Source organism: Helianthus annuus, chromosome 5 (assembly GCF_002127325.2).
Source record: "Helianthus annuus cultivar XRQ/B chromosome 5, HanXRQr2.0-SUNRISE, whole genome shotgun sequence".
NCBI lineage: Eukaryota > Viridiplantae > Streptophyta > Magnoliopsida > Asterales > Asteraceae > Helianthus > Helianthus annuus.
The window spans coordinates 6,495,510-6,516,314 of NC_035437.2; the positions used below are offsets into that span (position 1 = coordinate 6,495,510).

The 20,805-nt window shown below is 37.6% G+C and overlaps 1 protein-coding gene across 3 annotated transcripts; it reads right to left on the minus strand.

Moving 5' to 3' along the window:
- Positions 1–747: 747 nt before the first annotated feature.
- Positions 748–5,667, minus strand: LOC110939818 (calcium-dependent protein kinase 7). 3 transcript variants are annotated; one of them, XM_035990625.1, is made up of 9 exons: positions 5,403–5,647; positions 4,715–5,282; positions 4,152–4,275; positions 3,901–4,044; positions 3,661–3,813; positions 2,862–2,977; positions 2,229–2,396; positions 1,920–2,150; positions 748–1,153 (listed from the first exon to the last, which is right to left on the minus strand). In XM_035990625.1, exons 2-9 carry the CDS (start codon positions 5,213–5,215, stop codon positions 998–1,000), a joined length of 1,593 nt encoding a protein of 530 aa, XP_035846518.1. In that variant the 5' UTR covers positions 5,216–5,282; positions 5,403–5,647; the 3' UTR covers positions 748–997. The 3 variants fall into 3 exon arrangements, with proteins under 3 accessions (XP_035846518.1, XP_022037078.1, XP_035846519.1); XM_022181386.2 differs by having other exon boundaries at positions 4,715–5,667; XM_035990626.1 differs by lacking the exon at positions 3,901–4,044 and having other exon boundaries at positions 4,715–5,666.
- Positions 5,668–20,805: the final 15,138 nt, after the last annotated feature.

Below are 20,805 nucleotides of genomic sequence, written 5' to 3' on the forward strand. Positions count from 1 at the left end.
ATTTAGACACATTTTTTAAGTTAAGAACTTAGTAAAAGTGACACATTTCGACTTGTTATATAACTTGGGTATTCTCTAATCAACCTAATGTATAATTTAAGTCAACCCAAAAGAACCCACATTCAAATTCCTTTTACCCAAATTAATCTATTTCTTGAAGGATAAACTTGCAAACCAAGATTTACCATATTTTTCTATTATGTTCACACAACAATATTAATCAACTATATAATAATTAGACTAGGGGTGTGATATACCGTCCCCCGCCACATCAGCTTAAATGGTGTCCCATAGCGCCCCTCTCCCATTTCCTAAGACGCAAAAGGGGGGCGCTATGGAGGGGCTCCATCCCAGTAACGAGCGCCAGAGGAATGTGCAGGTGGGGCCCAATGTTTTCAACCAATCAGATTTTTTTCCTCCTTAATTTCCTTCTTTTGTTGTATTTTGTTTAATAGGGGTTTGTATCCCACACCATGCAAGTTAACGATAAAGCCCCTTCAGGGGCGGATGTATGTTGGGGTTAGGGGTAGCCCAGGCAACCCCTCAACTTTGTCAAAGAAGTATAAAATTAGTGCAAAAAAATTATTCTCTATGTTTTATGTATCATGATACCATTGAGTATATATTAGGATACACCTAGATCCATAATGAAATCCATTGGATCCATTGGATGGTTAGTGTGCATACACACCATTTTACCAAGACATTTACATTTTGAATGCATTTCAAATGTTGTAATGTTATAGATTAAATAAATGATGAATACCCATTTTATGTGCATTTCAAATGTTCAACCAAACAAACCATTTGAATACATTACAACCACAACAAAAGATCTCAATATCTCATATCCTAAAAGGAAACCCATACCCATTTAGCTGGATTTTTCACAACCCATATCTCAAAACACAAATATTACATGTTAAAGCATAGGCACAACAAGAAGAAGAAAAAGAACTTTTCATATTAACAAACTGAATCTTGATTAAACCCGTACCTATTGTCCCTCGTTGGCTACATTCAATGAACCGTCTTTGAACAATTTCAGACTCAGATTATTGTACCGCTCTCTCGAATATTGCCTAGAAGCTTTCCTCCAATCTGTTCCCGCCTTCATCATTGCTTCGAATTCCTCATAGCTTATACGTCCATCCTGCGACACAAAACATATTTTCGAACCAATCGACTTCAATCTTATATTTCTGAAAAGAGTTAATTACTGTTTTCGTCCCTGTGGTTTGTCAAAATTCACTATTTCAGTCCATTAGTTTAAAAATTACGATTTCAGTCCCTATGGTTTCACTTTCGTAACCATTTCAGTCCACCTCGTAACCATTTCAGTCCCTGTACTTAACAGAATAATGGATTGAAATGGTTACGAAAGTGAAACCACAGGGACTGAAATGGTTATGAAAGTGAAACCACAGGGACTGAAATCGCAAAAATAAAACTAATGGACTGAAATAGTGATTTTTGACAAACCACAGGGACGAAAACAGTAATTAACTCTTCCGAAAATAATAATAATAATAATATTTAGAGTTAAATGCCATTTTAGTCCCTATGGTTTGGGCCATTTTGCCGGTTTAGTCCAAGGGTTTCATTTTTCGCTTATGGGTCCAAAAAGGTTTCACTGTTGCCATTTTAGTCCACTGGGTTAACTTCATCCATTTTTTCTGTTAACGAGAAGGGCAATTCGGTCATTTTATATGGCCGAATTGTCCTTCTAGTTAACAGAATTACATATAACATGACCAAATTGCCCTTATCGTTAACAGAAAAAATAGATGAAGTTAACCCAGTGGACTAAAGTGGCAATGGTGAACCCTTTTTGGAAATGAAACCTTTGGACTAAAGTGGCAAAATGGACCGAACCACAGGGACTAAAATGGCATTTAACTCTAATATTTAAAACAAACCTTGTCTGTGTCGACATCTCGAATAATGGCAGCAATGACTTCTTCACTATCAGATTCGATTTCATCCGCTAAGGTTTCCCTAAGCTCTTCAACCTCAATGTATCCGTTCTTATTAATATCGAAAAATTCAAAAGCGTCTTTTAGATGATCATCATTCCCTATCTTTCTCAAGTGAACAGAGATCGCAACAAATTCTGCGTAGTTCAAGTATCCATCTTTGTCCACATCACCCTATAAAAACATCTTCCGTTACTTCGTAAAAATGAAAATCTTAAAGATCACAAACAACGATATTTTTATAATACTTACAGCCTCCATAAGAATTTGAAGATCTGCATCGGGAATATGATGACCGAGCTTCTGCAAACCGGCTTTTAATTCGACAATGTTTATCTTCCCTTGTTTGTTGACATCCATTAAATCAAACCCTTGTTTTATTCCCGCCGATTCTTCAACAGATAAATGCTCAGCGATTACCTGTAATCCCGTAAATCAATAAACTTCGATACAAAAAAAAGGGTTATTGGATTTTATCACTCTCAACTATTAGCTATTGGCCGTTGCCACCCCCAACTATTACTTTGACATCCGTCACCCCTAACTTAACATTTAGTATGTTCTGTCACCACATCGTTAACTGATCACTAACTTTTGATCCTGTTACTATACTTTTGGGGGTGTCATAGAGATCTTAGGAAGGTTTTAGGGATCTTAGGACACCCCCAAAAGTATAGTAATATGATCAAAAGTTAGTGATCCGTTAACGACATGGTGACAGAACACACTAAGTGTTAAGTTGGGGGTGGCGGGTGTCAAAGTGATAGTTGGGGGTGACAGCGGCCAATAACCAATAGTTTGGGGTGATAAAATCCAATAACCCAAAAAAAAAAAAAAAAAAAAAAAAAACTATAAGACAACCTAAAATCTTGAACGTTTGATTACCTGTAATGCTCGTTTTTTGAGCTTGTTCATGAACGAGAATTGCTTCAATCTTGCTTTAACATTCTCACCTAAAGAAACGTTTGGCGCCTTTTTGGCGTTTTGTATCCATGGATGATCTGTAATACATACATCAAACAAAGATCCTAACTATACATCTACATTACACACACATATAAAGAAGGAAATATTACAAGTTTTGTCCTTTATTTTTATATCACTTTTCAGGCGGTGTCCTTTTTAACGAATGTTGACAGGCGGTGTCCTTTACTAGGTTATTTGTTGCAAGTTTAGTCCTTTACACCCAACTCAGTTAAAAATCCCTGTCAGTTGTTGGCAGGCGGTGTCCTTTACTAGGTTATTTGTTGCAAGTTTAGTCCTTTACACCCAACTCAGTTAAAAATCCCTATCAGTTGTTGGCAGGCGGTGTCCTTTACTAGATATTTTGTTGCAAATTTAGTCCTTTACCTAGGTATTTTGTTACACGTTTAGTCCTTTACACCCAACCCAGTTAAAAAACTTGTTGGCAGGCGGTGTCCTTTACTAGATATTTTGTTGCAAATTTAGTCCTTTACCTAGGTATTTTGTTGCACGTTTAGTCCTTTACACCCAACAATTAACAGGGTTTTTAACTGGGTTGGGTGTAAAGGACTAAACTTGCAACAAAATACCTAGGTAAAGGACACCGCCTGTCAACATTCGTTAAAAAGGACACCGCCTGAAAAGTGGTATAAAGATAAAGGACAAAACTTGTAATTTTTCCTATAAAGAATGTTACGTGTTTTTTGCGAATAAATATTACCTAAAACTTCTTGTGCAGTAAGACGAGCACTCGGGTCAGGATTAAGCATCTTCTTAACAAGGTCTATTGCATTATCTGATACCTTAGGCCATGGATCCCTTTTGAAATTTACAACCGATCTAAGGATCGCTTGTGCAACTCCTTGTTCGGTTTCTACATTAAAAACAGAACGTGCATTAAGGTTAAGTTAAAACATCGTCTCACGCATTTTGGGAAGTTTATGAAGACGGTCGAACTTACCCGCCCAAAATGGCGGGACACCGCAAAGCAAAATGTATAAGATAACACCGGCACTCCATACATCTACTTCGGGACCATAGTTTCGTTTTAAGACTTCTGGAGCCATGTAGTATGGACTGCCTACAATCTCATCAAATCTTTCACCTAAAGTAGATTAAGCCGTGCCCGTTTAGTGAAAATCAAGTAATGATCATGTTTTCATGTATAAATGAATCAAATATGGACACGTTATGATCATTGATAGTCTTTACCTGGTTTGAAGATAACTGATAAGCCAAAATCAATAACCTTTAACGCCGATGTTTCTTTCTTGTTCGCAAACAAAAAGTTTTCGGGTTTCAGATCCCGATGTATAACACCATTTTTGTGGCACATCTGAAGTAAGAAATAAATTGGTTAAACAAAAATGTAACAAATTGGTTTGTAGCCTTAAGTTACATTAGTACATTCAACCGCCACAATTACCAAACAAAAATGTAACAAATTGGTTTGTAGCCTTAAGGGGCTGTTTGGCAACATCTGAATGGTTAAGTGCTGAACCAGTAAGAGGTCTGGACCATTAAGAGCCTGTATAATGCTTAACCGTTCAAAGGCAAATGTCTGACCAATACAGATTAGAGGTCTTAACTATTCAGACTCTGTATAATGCTTAACTATTCAGAGGCAAATGTCTGAACCATTCAGACATCTGCTCGTGAAACAAACAGTCTGAACCATTAAGAGGTAAACAAACAGTTATATTAGCACATTCAACCGCCACAATTACCATATACTTGATCAAGAGAAATGAACATAAAGATCGACAAATTTTCACCTGAATGACTTCAACAATGGTGCGAGTGACACCAGCAGCCGCGCGCTCAGTGTAATGCCCCCTAGCAACGATCCGATCAAACAACTCGCCACCCTCACACAACTCCATAACCAAATGAACCGCACCATCATCTTCATAAGTATCCTTCAAGCTCACGATATTCGGATGAGGTGGCAAATGCTTCATAATCTCAACCTCTCTCCTCACATCCTCAATATCAACCCTAGTCCTCAACTTCTTTTTCGATATCGATTTACACGCAAAAACCTCACCGCTAACTTTATCGGTACACATATATGTAATCCCAAATTCCCCTCTACCCATCTCCTTACCAAGCACATATGTTTGCCCAATTTCATGCCCAGTTGGATTCTCCAACACATATGACTTGTATCCAGTATTCTTAGGGGCAACATACTCTCCAGAAAATGGGTTTGGCTTATTTTTCCCCTTTTTGTTCTCTGAATCAGAGGTGGAGGGTGTAGCACAACAATTACCCATATGATCAAACTCAAAGATCTTTCAAAAATCTTTCAAAAATATTCCAAAAATCTAACCTTTTTGTGCCCTTAGATGTTCCAACAGTGTAAAGATTCAAGTGGGTATCATAAATTTAACAACTTTAAGGTCAACAACAACTCAAAACTGTATATTATGACAGAAACTGAAAAGGGTCACAAGGGCCTACCTTGAATCTAAACAGATCTTGAAATCTTGCTTTGATTAGCAACTTGAAATGGGGTTTTGGTGAAATGAGGGGGGGGGGGGGGGGGAAGGGTGAGAATTGGTCAATTGGATTATACTCCAAGAATTATTGAAAGATGAGAGTTGTCATGTTTGAAGTTTGAGCAGGATAAGGTTAAGAAGGGGGGTTGAAGAAGGAGGTGGGATGGTAATGGGAATAAGAATTGGTATGAAACAGCTGACCGATTATTGAGTTAGATTGAAAGAATAGTCAATGCTTTGTGTTAATGTTTATAAATTATATAATAAGGGCATGTTTGGGTAAGCTTTTTGAAACAACTTATTGACTTATTGGCTTTTTGAAAAGTCATAAGCTCTAAAATGATGTTTGGCAAAGAAGGTGTATGTGAGGGGGAAAAGCCAATAAGTCAATAAGTCACAAAATCCTGACTTTTTCAAAAAGCCAATAAGTCAATAAGTTGTTTCAATAAGCTTACCCAAACATGCCCTAAGTATAATATAATATTGTAGATGCTTTTGTATTTTTGTTTACCTAAACTTTCATGAATAATATTTTATTTTATGGTTTGTATTTTTGTTTACCTAAACTTGCAATAAATAAACAAATAAATAATATTTATTTTTGGAATTGAATTTCCTTCTAAGTGAAGAATCCTTCTAGAAAGATTCAAATATATATACCAAAAGAATTATTAGTTATTCAAATTAAATTGGGTCATTAAAGAATAAGGATGGCAAAACCAGAAAATTAATTTAGAAAAACAATATTAAGGAAAAACCATTAATGTAAAAATCGCGATTAGGCGGCGACTAGTCGGCGTTTAATCGCTAGTCGGTTATTAATTGAGTAATTTTTCGTTAATCAGTCCATTAATCGCTAATCGGGCCTAGTCGGCTAGCCAAAAATTGGTAATTCCGGCCAGATTCCGACAAAAAACGTATATTCTGCCAAAACCTCTAATTCCGGCCAATTTCCAACCAAACCATGTCGAAAATATTCTAGGTCGATAAATTCGGTATTGATACCGGTTCGATACCGATACAAGTACCATTTACTCATCCTAATCCGGAGTGTGCTGCACTTCAAACCCTAGGTTTATGTAAGTCGGGAGTTTATTTATGAGTTATGACAACCAACCACTCTATAAGAAAATCTTTGTAAATACATCAGCTGCTCGTAAGGTAAAACACGTATGCATTGGTCACAAGCATATATCTTGTCAACAAGACTTAATAGTCTTCTTCGTGTTACTAAATCTACGTAAGAAACTTATTTGTCAATGTGAGGCTAGCTTATTTGGTAAAGACTTTTGTCGCTTGTGGGGTGGGGGTTTTGGGTTCAATCCCAAGCAAGCAGTAATTTAGGATTAATTTGGTGTAAATCAGAAATGACTAAGAATTGTCATTAAAGAAAAACGTAAGAACCTTACTTCAAGGACTCGAAAGAAGACTATTAAGTCTTGTAGACAAATCATTTTTATTTAGTTTTCTAAACAAATTATGGACTTTGCAAGGACTCGAAAGATTGAACGTGTAAGATTGTGGGTTAAATCACGTGAGTAAAAGAAATATTAAGAAAGGTAAAAGTTGATTAAGTCAGACTTGTCTTTATCACATAAATAAATCAATGAGTTAAATACTCGGATAGTCCATGTGGTTTACCATTTTTTCACCTTTAATACCTAACTTTCTAAAATTACAGCTATAGTCCCCAACTTTTCAATTTTCGTTCCCGAATAGTCCCTGTGCCTAACATCAGTTAGTTTTTTCAGTTATGAGGATGTAAAATGACTAGATTGCCCCTGAACACTAAAAAATAAAAATGTCAACCCTCACCTTCTTTCTCCCCTCTCTCTCTCTCTAAAACCCACCACCATAGCCCAAGTAAAGTTGTGTTAAATTTGAAACGATCACCAGATTGACAAATTAGGGTTCCAAAAGCTCTCTTTCGTTACACTAATCCTCTAAACATATATTAACCGAATCAATTCTGGATATCAAACTCCATTTTCTTCAAATCATATGTCACAGTAACATTTTAGTAATCTCCTACAGTTCAAACTCCTGCACAATCTCCTTAATCAAATTGATCTGTTTGCTTTCAATCAAGATGTTGAGGAAGTTGCAGACGTGTAGTTGTAGGACTCCTGATGACGTAATATCGTCGATCAGTCCGCGTTTGGTCTGGAGGTTTACGATCGAGCTGATGAAGAAGTTTAGTACGGATTCGTCGGATCTCAGATGTCGGTTGCGGTTGTGTCTAGGGTTCCATTTGAGTTTGCGAAGTCTGCGAGGGCTGTGGCGTAGCTTCTGGCGGAGCTGCGAGATCTGGTTTTGAGTTTGATTGTTAGGTTTGGGAGTTTTAGGCCGGAGAAGGAGAGGTTTGGTGGATTGGTGGAGTGTGTTTGAGGAGAACGAGAGTGAAATGTGGGCAAGAAGCAGAGAGAAAGAAAGAGAAGGGGTGGGGTTGGGTTTGTTTTTTCTTACTTTTATGTTTTATTTATTAGTAAGGGTATTTTGGTCATTTCACACACACTTAACACCAAAAGTTAACCCCCATCCGTGCCAGTGACTATCCGGGAACGAAAATTAAAAAGTTGGGGACTATAGCTGTAATTTTAGAAAGTTAGGGACTAAAGGTGAAAAAAGAGTAAACCACAGGGATTATCCAAGCATTTTTCTCTAAATCAATTTTCTAACGATTTCATTAATTGAAACAATAAAAATATTTGGTTTTTTAAAACCCAAGAAAAGGAAAAATAACATGTATTTAAATGTATGAAAATGTCGATCCGTTGCCCTTATATGTCAAAGTCATTTTGTGGCCTTCTTCGAATATTTATGCTTCAATTAGAAAATAAGGAACATGAAAAATTACAATATGTACGCAAACTATTTATTATTTTAGCTTTTGCTCTAATACGTGTTAAGCGCAGTGGCGAAGTTTGAGATTTTTGACCGAGGGGTTGAAAACGTATATACCAAAAAATTCTATAAAACCGGGGGATCAAAAACGTATATACCCAAAAATTTCTATACGAAAACTACCTACTCTCCACTACTGAGCGAAAAGTTCGGGGGGTTGGCCGCCCCCACAAAGCTACGCCCTTGGTTAAGCGGATCACAAGTAGATTAGCAGGTTGTAATAAATGTGTTAAATAGATCGTAAATGAATTGACGGGTTGATCTTATAAAACATATCCTTCGAAACGGTGGAGTTGTCGGGCTTGACCCAGACTATCAACAAGCGCTCGAACGCTTAAATGTCTCTCTCCCAGACTTGGATATTGGCGGTTTCTCTAACAAGGACACCGCCCCTTGAAGCCACAAAAAACTTTGGCGAATGCACTTTTTAGCAAAATCGCTCAAAGCCTGGGAGAAGCTTTTGATTTGTCACCCCGCCAGAAGGCGGTGTTTGAGTGTCTGAAGGGTCCCCATGCTCAGGAATTTTTGACCGTTATCTCGATTGAGGGATTAGGACAATGCATGTCGGCAGTAAAATACAGAACCATTCTCAAATACCGGCTAATGATCCCTATGTACCTAGAAGATGAAACATGCCCGATATGTCGTAAAGCTTGGATGGATAAATATGGGGAGCACGCAGTTCACAGTAAAGAGCTTCCTGGGTTTAAATATCGGCATGACTGGGTGCGAGATGTTTTGGGGGACATCTTAAGAAGAGCTGGGATTTCTGCTAAGAAAGAGGCCTCTGTGAATTTCCTCACGGACCCTATGGAAGGGAGATCTACTCTGCGACCAGCGGATCTGCTCGTCTTTGGCTGGGCTGGGGGGAAACATACTTGTGTAGACCTCACGGGGGTTTCCCCTTTGGTTGGTTTAAGGGAAAATGGGTTTGTAGCGGGACTAGCAGCAATAAAGGCAGAATCAAAGAAAGTGGATAAGTACGCTAAAGCTTGCGCAGAGAACCAACATGTATTTATCCCTTTTGCCTTTGATACTTTTGGCTCCCTAGCGCCAGAAGCCATCAACTTCTTGACGAGGGTTCAACGGGTTACCCACAGCAATTGTTCGACCCCAAGGGGGCAGGGGTTTGTGTTCGGGAGGTTGGGGTTTGCAATTCAGAAAGGGTTGGGGGCGCAGCTTGTTGCCCGTCTACCTTCTGTTTTGATGTAACTTAACAAGTTTTCTGGTTATATCAATCGTTTGTTTTATGTCTAAAAAAAAAAAAAAAAAACTAGACATAGGTTGATTTTGTTTAATTAAATATGGTGAAAAGACGAGTGATTTTATTAAACAAGCCAACTAAAACTTTGTTTATTAAAATTTAAAAGGGCTAGATAACAACTCAAGATCTGATATTTTTGTGTGTTATTTTGGTCCTTTATACTATTGACTTCAAGGTCTATTATTGATATTACTTATACGGTGAAACAATATTCAAAACAATGTTAAATTTTAATGTTACAAAACTTGTGTATGTGAATTTACATTACCTCACATATGAACTCAGAACTAATGTTAACACAGAGTGTATGCTAACGTATAAATTCTTACAGTAAAACACTATCATTGGACCCGGGTTTTAGGAAGAACCAGGTAGGAATCGGCTCAGGTTTTAGGTTTACATCTGAGAATCTAGTGGAACCAGATCGGGTATGACTGGGTCTGGGTAACCCGGAAAACCGGGTACAAATTTTTTTAAAAATTTTACCGAACCGGGTTTTTTTACCATTATACCCCTCTAACTTAGTATAAATATACCTACAGTGTTTAGTTTTAACCACCACTTTTCTAACTCTCAAAAACACAAAACCGCTCAAGTTTTTTTTACATCTCCAAGACTCCAACGATGGCAAGCAACGAGAATGTTGTTTTGGTTCTTGAAACCAAAAGAAACCCAGAGGTCTGGAGACACCACGACATCTGTCTTATGTTGGACAACACCGAGATGGCTCGGTGCAAATATTGTGAGAGGTTCATGAAAGTCGTGGCAAACTTGATGCTTAAAATCATACGGACAAACATTGTTTGGTTAAAAAAGCGAAGAAGGCGGGGGAGTCATCTGGAACCGCCGGCCAAAAATAGTGTTAGTGTTTAACTTCCACTTTGTATTTTATTTGTTTAAGTTTATCGTTAATTTTAATGTTTAAGCTTAGGATATTATGACGTAATGTTTAGTCTTTCATGTTTTAATGTTTGTTATTTTAATGTTCAACTTATATAAAATAACATTAATATTAAACATGCTTAATATTACACATAAAATGCTAAAATACTAATACTAACTACAATTAAACTTCCATTACGAGTTTTCGAATTTCTAGTTTGGTAAACGGTCTTCTATTAACTTGTTCATACTCAGTCATTGATTCTTCAATAACTTGCTCGTCATTTGGTTTTTACAACTCGTCTGTTCGTGAACTGTAAATTTCGTAAAATCTTTCTATTGGTTGGGCCATGTTAATGATCTTTGCTTTAAGAGCTTTACTTCAACTTTCAGTTGGATCACTCATTTCCTCTTCAAAACTCTCTTTAACCCGAGACTAAAAACCCGTCACAAAGTTATTACTTGACCCTCTCTGTGTAAGTCTTTGGTCTTAACGTGTATAAAAATTAGACCCAACGCACTCCAACATTCAGACATTGTCGTAAGTGTTGGGATCCAGTGGTGTCAATTTTACTTTTTTATCAAAACGGGTTTGATATATTTTATTAACTGAATATATAATTAATAAAATACGCAGCGGAATAAATATAATTAATCAACACCAAAAGTGAATCGAACAGGATCATGGTTACAAACATGCAAATACGATGTATCTAATAATTAATCTACCGACGAGATTAAATATACCTTTGTGGTTAAAGATTAACCGTTTGAGACACCAAGGTTCAACGATGGTTAAAGATTAACTGTTTGAGACACCAAGGTTCAACGAACGAGTGCTAGAACACGAACACGGAATCACAAAGAAAAAAGGACGGCACAATTATTGAGAAGTGGCGTCGTCTGCCTTTGATTAGGGGCGTATGAAATCACCAAACAAAAGTGGTGATTTTTACTTTCTTGCGGCAGTTCTATTTCTTTGGTTGTGATGATTATCAACTTATCACAAAGTCAAATTATATCACCAACCTCTTAACTTGCGGCAAGATTGTTTTGTTATAAAGATAATTATGAAATATATAATAGTTAATTAGGTTTTATCTCATAAACCCTATTAACTATTACTAATCATCTCCCGGGCCAAAGCCCAATACAACTAGTACAAGCCCAAACGTAAAACATAGTTTAATTAAATAAATAATTAAACGTTGTATTATTTATAATCCGTATAAATAATAAATTCCGTTTCTCGCGGATATATAATTATTCTAGATAATTATATATTTCGTTCCGTTAATTGTTCGTGATCACCAGTTAACCAAGATAAGTGGATTTAATGTCCGTTGCCCAAGGTGTAACTCTTACGGGTCATAGCTTGGCCAGCAGCGTTGACTTATCGAACCCGTACATATAAATCCAACAATCTCCCACTTGGACGACCTTCGATAAAATTCTCAACGCAGACAGTCAGCGGTGCTCTAGCTGCACATGGCTGCCCCCAACAAGGTATAACACTTTAAAGTCATTAACCAAAACACCTTGCTATTAGTAACAACTTACTATTGCAAGACAATAGACTTATGGTAATTATTGTCATTTATCCTTTCTGTAAAAGACATAAATTGAATCAATGAGACATGGATTAAGTTCATTCTCATATGGTGTTCAATTATTATTGTTCTCGATCAAGAGTCATAGTGGTCCGAACAAACACACAGTAAGTTTGGGTAAGGCCTTACACTTCACCAGTTTGAATCAACGAGGGCGCCACAATGTCTAACTGTTACATATCATGTAAGAGTACAGAATCCCATATCGACTACATACAACTCCCACTGAACTTCAGAACTATTCCCAATTAAAGTCTTTATCACTGGCAGTTACGCGACAACGATTGACAGTAATCAAAGAATAATCCTTGGTTAACGGAAGTTCTAATATGTATCTCAAGTCAAAGGATACTAAATGAGTATACCAATATCAAATCATCTTATGACTTAGATCCATGAAGATGATTTGATGCGAGTTACATCCAACGTCATTCTCAACGAGGTCTGTGAATTTGGAAGTCAACTCATTGAGTCCAAAGTCAGAATAGTCTTAATTCAGAATCGTTCCCACGAGTCTGACCGACTACGGATAGTTTAGAATGCAAGATTCATGGATTAAACGTATTAAAATCGAACACAGTTATAAGATTCAGAATTGCATTTAACTAGTAAATCAACAATGAATTCAAAAGTACAACTGTTAAAAGTTCGTACATCCAAATACTAAATCAAAACATACAGCTAGCTAATCTAAGCCCGATAGCACCCATGTGCTGATCATGCTTGTCCTGAGTCAGGGGCTTAGTAAACGGGTCTGCTAGGTTTTGATCTGTGTTCGTTTTGCTTATCATGATGTCTCCACGTTCCATAATTTCCCGTATGTAGTGGAACTTTAAAACTGGAATCAGTGTAACATCTTACAGTGAGCTCTTCTTCCACTCCTCCAAATACTAAGAACATATCTTTAGTTCTTCTCAGATACTTCCGAATGTTCTTAACAGCAGTCCAATGGGCAATGCCAGGAGTTTGCTGATAACGACTAGTCATGCTTAAAGCATGCGAGACGTCAGGTCTAGTACATAACATAGCATACATGATAGAACCAATCGCTGAAGCATATGGAACTGCTTCCATTCGCTTAATTTCAATGTCCGTTGAAGGAGATTGCGATTTGTTCAACACAATCCCTTTAGTCATAGGAACACCTCCTTTCTTGGAGTTTTCCATCTTAAAGCGTGTCATCATTTTGTCTATGTATGTACTTTGACTTAGCCTAAGAAGTCGCTTAGATCTATCCCTATAGATCTTGATTCCTAGAATATAAGCTGCTTCTCCAAGATCTTTGATTGCAAAACAAGTTCCCAAATAGTGTTTAACTTCGTTAAGCATAGGGACACTGTTTCCAATAATCAGTATATCATCCACATACAGGATGAGGAATGATATAGTGCTCCCACTAGTCTTTCTGTAAACACAAGGCTCATCTTCATTTTTGACAAAACCAAACTCTTTGATCTTTTGGTCAAAACGAAGATTCCAGCTACGAGACGCCTGCTTGAGTCCATAAATGGACTTATTCAGCTTGCACACCCTATTAGGATATTGTAACACCTCGAAATTTTGCGTCCAATAATGTATTGACACGTGTCTTAGGTTTACACGTGGTGTTAAATACTAAATAAAGGACTAAAGTTGACAAACATTGAAAATATGTAAATTCGAGGGTTAAAAATGTCAACAAGGGATAAATATACTGTACAGTAACCCTAAATGATGCTCGTACCTTCAAATGAATAAATCATGGATCGTACGGAACGAAATATGGAAGAAAGTGAGGAATTTCAAACTGCAGGGGCCAAATGTGTCAACATGTTTAAGTTATACCTCTGAGTGACCTTTGAGCATACCCGAGGCTTTGTAATGATAAATTATACTCACTAGAATGCGCGATGTAAATTTCGCGAAGTTCCGTTTTAAAACGAGAAAGTTATGATCGAATTCGTTAAAAAGGGTTAAAAGCGTCAAACTTTGAAAGTTAAGACTTTTCGGGTAATAATAAATTAACCAAGGGTTAATAAGTTGGATAAAAGTTCCGAGGCCCTTATTCGTAAATAAACGAGGCCCAAAACGCAAAGTTACCCCTTCGAAACCGAAAGGCCAGGGCAATAATTACAAAAGATTTGAAAATCTTGAAAAACAGATCTCAGGCGGGCCGCGTTGAAGAAACAAAGGATCTTACGCGGGCCACGCGGGCAGTATAGATGCGGGCTCTGACATTAGGATTCATGCGACCCGCGTAAGAGTTGATGTATCACTAACGCGGGCCGCGTCAATGCCCCAGATGCAGAAAACGTGGACAGAAGCACTGTTGAGTGTTTTAACCGACTTTCTGAGCAATTATGAGAGCATGGGCGCCCCCTAAACGACCCCTAGCACTCAGGGACACTTGGTGATCATCCAAGAACACTTGTAGCACTTGTTGTCAATGATCTAAGGGCTTATGATTGCTATAAAAGGCCACATTGTTGCAACAAGTTCTTCACACCTCCAATCTGCCTTCTTGATCACTTCTGGAGCTCAAGTGCCTTCTTTGCTCATCCCTAGTCGTGCATAGGACTCTTGTAAGTATGCTCCACCCTTTCTTGGTTAAGTTTTGCTTAGATATAGCCTAAAAGTCAATCCGTCGTAATTAACGATTGACTTTAGGATAAATCACAAATGGTCCAGTGGTTTGTCGAATCAAAGGTAGTTATATGTTGGTAATTATGTGTGCATTAAACCCCTAAAAGGGCACCCTCTGATTCCCACTCTAACTAGTCCGAATGTCGAGTCAAACTTGCTTAGAAAAAGTCAACAGAATGCTAAATTGCGATTTTATGCATAATCAGTAATGTAGATGGCGTGTAACCTGTTTTAACACTCATATAACATGATAATAAGTATATTAACTCGTCTAAGCTTGTTTGGTCCGGCCATTTACTGTTTTGACCCGGTTCAGAACCGAAAGTCGCAAAGCTTTGACTTTTGCATTGACTCCAGTTCTGACCCGTTATGGTATGTTATAGATATGCCTTAGGACTCTCTTAGGACCAGGTTACATGATGGTATACCCCTCTGTGACCAGTTCGTTGTTTGTCCGGGTCTTTAGCACATTTCCGTTAAAAGCTTAAAAGTTGACCATAACGCCCTTTTCACTTTAAAACGAGAATTTTGGACATGTGAAAGGACAATAACCTTAGTTACTGATTTCTAAGCATGTCCCTAAAATTTCACGTCAATCCGAGGTCTAGAATAGGAGTTATGCTAAATAGCGCAATTACGGAAACTTTAGTAATTAAACGGCGCAATTAGCATAAGACCTATCTAAGCCCAAATTTCGACACCAAACCTTTTATACACTGATGTAAAATAATATTTTGGGATTTTTAAAGATTTTTAATTATTTTTAACCTGCTCATAACCTGCGGTTATGGCATCGATTCGGTAATTACCGAATATACCCTTTTCGGACATAACTTGAGTTCTAAATGGTATTTTGACTCGATTCCAGTTGCTACTGATTTTAAATAATAAATAGAGTATTTTGGACTTTATAAACTGTTCGGAAAACTCAGATTTCCTGTAGAACTCGGAAACCTCTTTTATAATCTTTAAAAAGACCGAAATACCCCTGCGGGGCGTATATTGGGATTAAACTCGTTACGGGCATTATGGAAGGTATCCTACTGATGCCACAACCTCTTTAGAGCATATTAACTTAGGAAACCTGTGTAGGACTCCCATTTGCGCGCACGGTTCGGTTTATGTAACTAGTTTACATAAACTAGCCGAAACGGGTCAAACCTTATCGTTTTCACTTCAAAATCCAGAGTGTGGTTATATTACCCATATTAAACAAGTCTTCAAACTTGTTGGGTCTAAACTACATTCCATTCCCGGTTTTCGCCTTTCACGCGATTAAACCGTAATTATCCTTTGAAACTGACCGGTCTAAGCTAAGGCTAAATTAAAGGCCCGTTATGTAACAACTGCCACTAAAATCCATAATTAGGATGGTAATTAGCTATTAAGGAAACCCTAATTGAGAAACCCAAGTGATTCCGCATAAACCCTAAAATTTTCATAACAATCGGAATCAGGATCAGGGCCCCTAAAACTCAGGGGGGGTTAAACCCTAGTGATGTTTATCTTCTAAATTTGCTGTAGAAACGAAATTTATTCGTTTAACTTACTCACCAAGGCTAATTGGGACTATGCTCTGATTATTCGTCGTGATTTCGACTTGAATATTAGAGTGTTGTTCGAATTCGGACTATGCTCTGTTATTCGTTGTGAATCCGATTGAATTATCGAGTATTGCACTGATTAATCGTTGTGAAGGTTTAATCTCGTGAATTGACGTAACTGCTGTTTTAGTTACTAACCTGCCTGTGTGTGCATTGTGTTAAATTAGGTTTAATCAAGGCTAATCAGTAGGCTTATCTATTTTGATTACTGGAGATAAACTTCGAAAGCCACTAAAATTCATCTCAGTAATGAAATTGGCTAGTTATTCGAGAAAGCAGGAAATGGTGTACATGATTTCAGTAATCATTAACACTAAAAATAAGGAACTCCAGGACATCCCCGTAGTCTCAGAATACCCAGACGTTTTTCCAGAAGAATTACCTGGATTACCACCTGATAGAGAAGTAGAATTTAGAATTCATTTAATTCCAGGTACTGCACCAATAGCCAAAGCACCATATATATTAGCACCTACCGAAATGCTAGAATTGAAAAAGCAACTAGATGAATTATTAAGCAAAGGATTCATACAACCAAGTTCATCCCCTTGGGGTGCACCAGTGTTGTTTGTGAAAAAGAAAGATGGATCGATGAGAATGTGTATCGATTATAGGGAACTGAATAAGGTTACGATTAAGAATCGATACCCATTACCTAGGATTGATGATCTCTTTGATCAATTACAAGGAGCTAGGTATTTCTCTAAGATAGATTTAAGATCCGGATACCATCAGTTGAAAGTACAAAAAGAAGACATACCTAAAACTGCCTTCAGAACTAGGTACGATCATTATGAGTTTACAGTCATGCCCTTTGGATTAACGAATGCCCCAGCAACATTCATGGACATGATGAATCGAATCTGTAAACCATACTTGGATAAATTTGTGATCGTTTTCATCGACGATATACTTATTTATTCCAAAAGCCAAAAAGAACATTGTGAACACTTACACGTTCTCTTAACTTTGTTAAGAAAAGAAAGGCTTTATGCCAAATTCTCGAAATGCGAATTTTGGCTGCAAGAAGTACAATTCTTAGGTCATGTGGTAAATCATGAAGGTATCCATGTAGATCCTGCTAAGATAGAGGCAATTACAAAGTGGAAAGTCCCACAAACAGCTATGGAGATAAGAAGTTTTCTAGGCTTAGCTGGATACTATAGACGATTTATCAAAGATTTTTCTAAGATAGCCGTACCATTAACTAGGTTAACCTGTAAAGCTACTAAATTTGAATAGGGATCTAGACAAGAAGAAGCCTTTAAGATTTTAAAGCATAGGTTAACAAATGCACCCATCTTAGCTTTACCTGAAGGAACAGAAGATTTTGAGGTATACTGTGATGCTTCAAAGTTAGGTTATGGATGTGTGTTAATGCAACGCAAGAAGGTAATTGCGTATGCTTCTAGGCAATTGAAAAAGCACGAGGAGAATTATACGACTCATGACCTAGAATTAGGAGCCATAATTTTTGCCCTTAAGATATGGAGACATTATCTGTATGGAAGTAAGTTTACTGTTTATACAGATCATAAGAGTTTAAGATATATATTTGGGCAAAAAGAGTTAAACATGAGGCAAAGAAGATGGATAGAGATGCTGAGTGATTACGACTGTGATATTCAATATCACGAAGGAAAGGCAAATGTAGTTGCAGATGCCTTAAGTCGTAAGTACCATGAAAAACAGAAACGAGTCCGTGCTCTGAGGTTAAATCTACAAGTAGATTTAATAGCACAAATCAAAGAAGTTCAGAAAACAGCAATCAAAGATGATGCTGAAGGAATGAAAGGTTACCTAAAAGAACTAGAACAAGGAAACAATGGAATTTGGAAATTCCATAAGAAACGAATTTGGGTACCTAAGCAAGGAGAATTGAGAAATAAGATTTTAGAAGAAGCTCATAAATCTAGGTATACCATGCACCCAGGAAACAATAAGATGTACCAAGATTTAAGAAATAATTTCTGGTGGATAGGAATGAAAAAGGATATAGCTGAATACGTATCCAAATGCTTAACTTGTTCACAAGATAAGGCAGAACACCAGAAACCTTCAGGATTACTTCAACAACTAGAAATGCCTGTATGGAAATGGGAACTCATAACAATGGATTTTGTTACCAAGTTACCCAAAACCAAAAGAGGTAATGATGCGATTTGGGTAATCGTAGACCGATTAACCAAGTCAGCTCATTTCCTACCAATGAAAGAAACCTTTAGCATGGAAAGGTTAGCACAACTGTACGTGGACGAAGTAGTATCCCTACATGGAGTCCCACTCTCCATTGTATCGGATAGAGATAGTCGTTTTACATCTCATTTCTGGACAAGTTTTCAGAAAGCAATGGGAACTCGACTAAATCTAAGTACTGCTTATCATCCACAAACAGACGGACAGAGTGAAAGGACAATACAAACTCTAGAAGACATGCTCCGAGCATGTGTAATTGACTTTGGTGGTAATTGGGATAGCCATTTGCCATTAATCGAATTCTCCTATAACAATAGTTATCATTCAAGCATCGAAGCTGCACCATTCGAAGCACTGTATGGACGCAAGTGCAGAACCCCAGTATGTTGGGCAGAAATAGGAGAAAGTCAATTATCAGGTCCTGAAATTGTACAAGAAACTACCGACAAGATAACTCAGATCAAGGAAAGACTGAAAACAGCTCGAGATCGCCAGAAAAGCTATGCAGACAATCGTCGCAAGCCGCTTGAATTCCAAGTAGGAGATAAAGTACTTTTAAAAGTTTCTCCTTGGAAAGGAGTAGTACGATTCGGTAAGAAAGGAAAGCTGAGTCCCAGATACGTAGGACCATTTCCAATAAGCCAACGAATAGGACCAGTTGCTTATCGTTTACAACTACCAGAAGAATTAGCCGGAGTACATGATGTATTTCATGTATCCAATCTCAAGAAATGTCTATCAGATGAGTCCCTGGTAGTACCTCTTCAAGATGTAGAGGTGAACGAAGAGTTGAAGTTTATAGAGAAACCACTACAGATCGAAGATAGAAAAGTCAAATTTCTCAAACATAAACGACTGGTGTTGGTCAAAGTAAAATGGAATTCAAGGAGAGGACCAGAATACACTTGGGAACTAGAATCAGAAATGAAGCGCAAATATCCTTATTTATTCCAATAAATCTCGAGGACGAGATTTTTCTCAAGGTGGGGAGGATGTAACAACTGCCACTAAAATCCATAATTAGGATGGTAATTAGCTATTAAGGAAACCCTAATTGAGAAACCCAAGTGATTCCGCATAAACCCTAAAATTTTCATAACAATCGGAATCAGGATCAGGGCCCCTAAAACTCAGGGGGGGTTAAACCCTAGTGATGTTTATCTTCTAAATTTGCTGTAGAAACGAAATTTATTCGTTTAACTTACTCACCAAGGCTAATTGGGACACGAAACAACCTAGGCTAAGAAATAGACCCGTCGCGCCACGCGACGGGTATGCATGTCTTCTTCGCGTGGCGCGAGGGAGGACAATTTCCAGCTATAAATAGGGGACGTTGGCACTTGAACTTTGGTACAAAATCGACGTCCAAATTCTCTGTAACCATCGAGTTATAGCGAATATCGTTCACACAAAACACACACCGATCACGAAGTGCTGCCGCAATCAGGGTAATAACTCGATCGCTATTACGATTCAACGTCCGATCGATTATAACTATCCAACGATAGTCCAGGTGCTGCTCAATTGAGCTTGTACTTTGATTATTCGTCGTGATTTCGACTTGAATATTAGAGTGCTGTTCGAATTCGGACTATGCTCTGTTATTCGTTGTGAATCCGATTGAATTATCGAGTATTGCACTGATTAATCGTTGTGAAGGTTTAATCTCGTGAATTGACGTAACTGCTGTTTTAGTTACTAACCTGCCTGTGTGTGCATTGTGTTAAATTATGTTTAATCAAGGCTAATCAGTAGGCTTATCTATTTGCTCGTTAATCTGCAATGTGAGTCATTCTTCTTTTTAAACTGTTTTCTCACAGTTTGTGAGTAAGTATTACAATACCTCAAATTATTTTCAAGGTTATAATTACAGGGATTAAGTCTTTGTAATCACCAAATTACAGCTGGTATGTGTGGTATTGTGCACATTACTATTATTATCACTCTATGTGAGTGAGTATTACTCTGTGTGAGTAAACCGTCACTAATTGGGGCGACGGGACCCAATAGTGGTATGACCACAGTCACAGATCCGGTCGAGTGACAAATACCCATTCTTGATAATTGGTTGATAGAAACATTGTAATCGCTCTTAATACTGTGAATTTATAACTAACGGGTCGTTTTAGAAAACAGAATGATTCACTCAGTATTTCCCCGCTGACAAAACCATTTTCAAACATGTTTCAGGTGATCTGTGTGATCCAGGAAAAGTGCAGTAAAGCACTGTCAAGCTCAAGAAGTGGCTCAATGTAAATAAACCAATAAAACGTGTTTTGAAAA

Coding starts and splice junctions, on each gene's coding strand:
- LOC110939818 (XM_022181386.2), bottom strand. CDS start 5,215: ATGGGTAATTGTTGTGCTACACCCTCCACCTCTGATTCAGAGAACAAA. Junction 3,814..3,900: donor TGTCCCGCCATTTTGGGCGG/GTAAGTTCGACC, acceptor TTTTTAATGTAG/AAACCGAACAAGGAGTTGCA. Junction 2,397..2,861: donor TCAAAAAACGAGCATTACAG/GTAATCAAACGT, acceptor ACGGGATTACAG/GTAATCGCTGAGCATTTATC.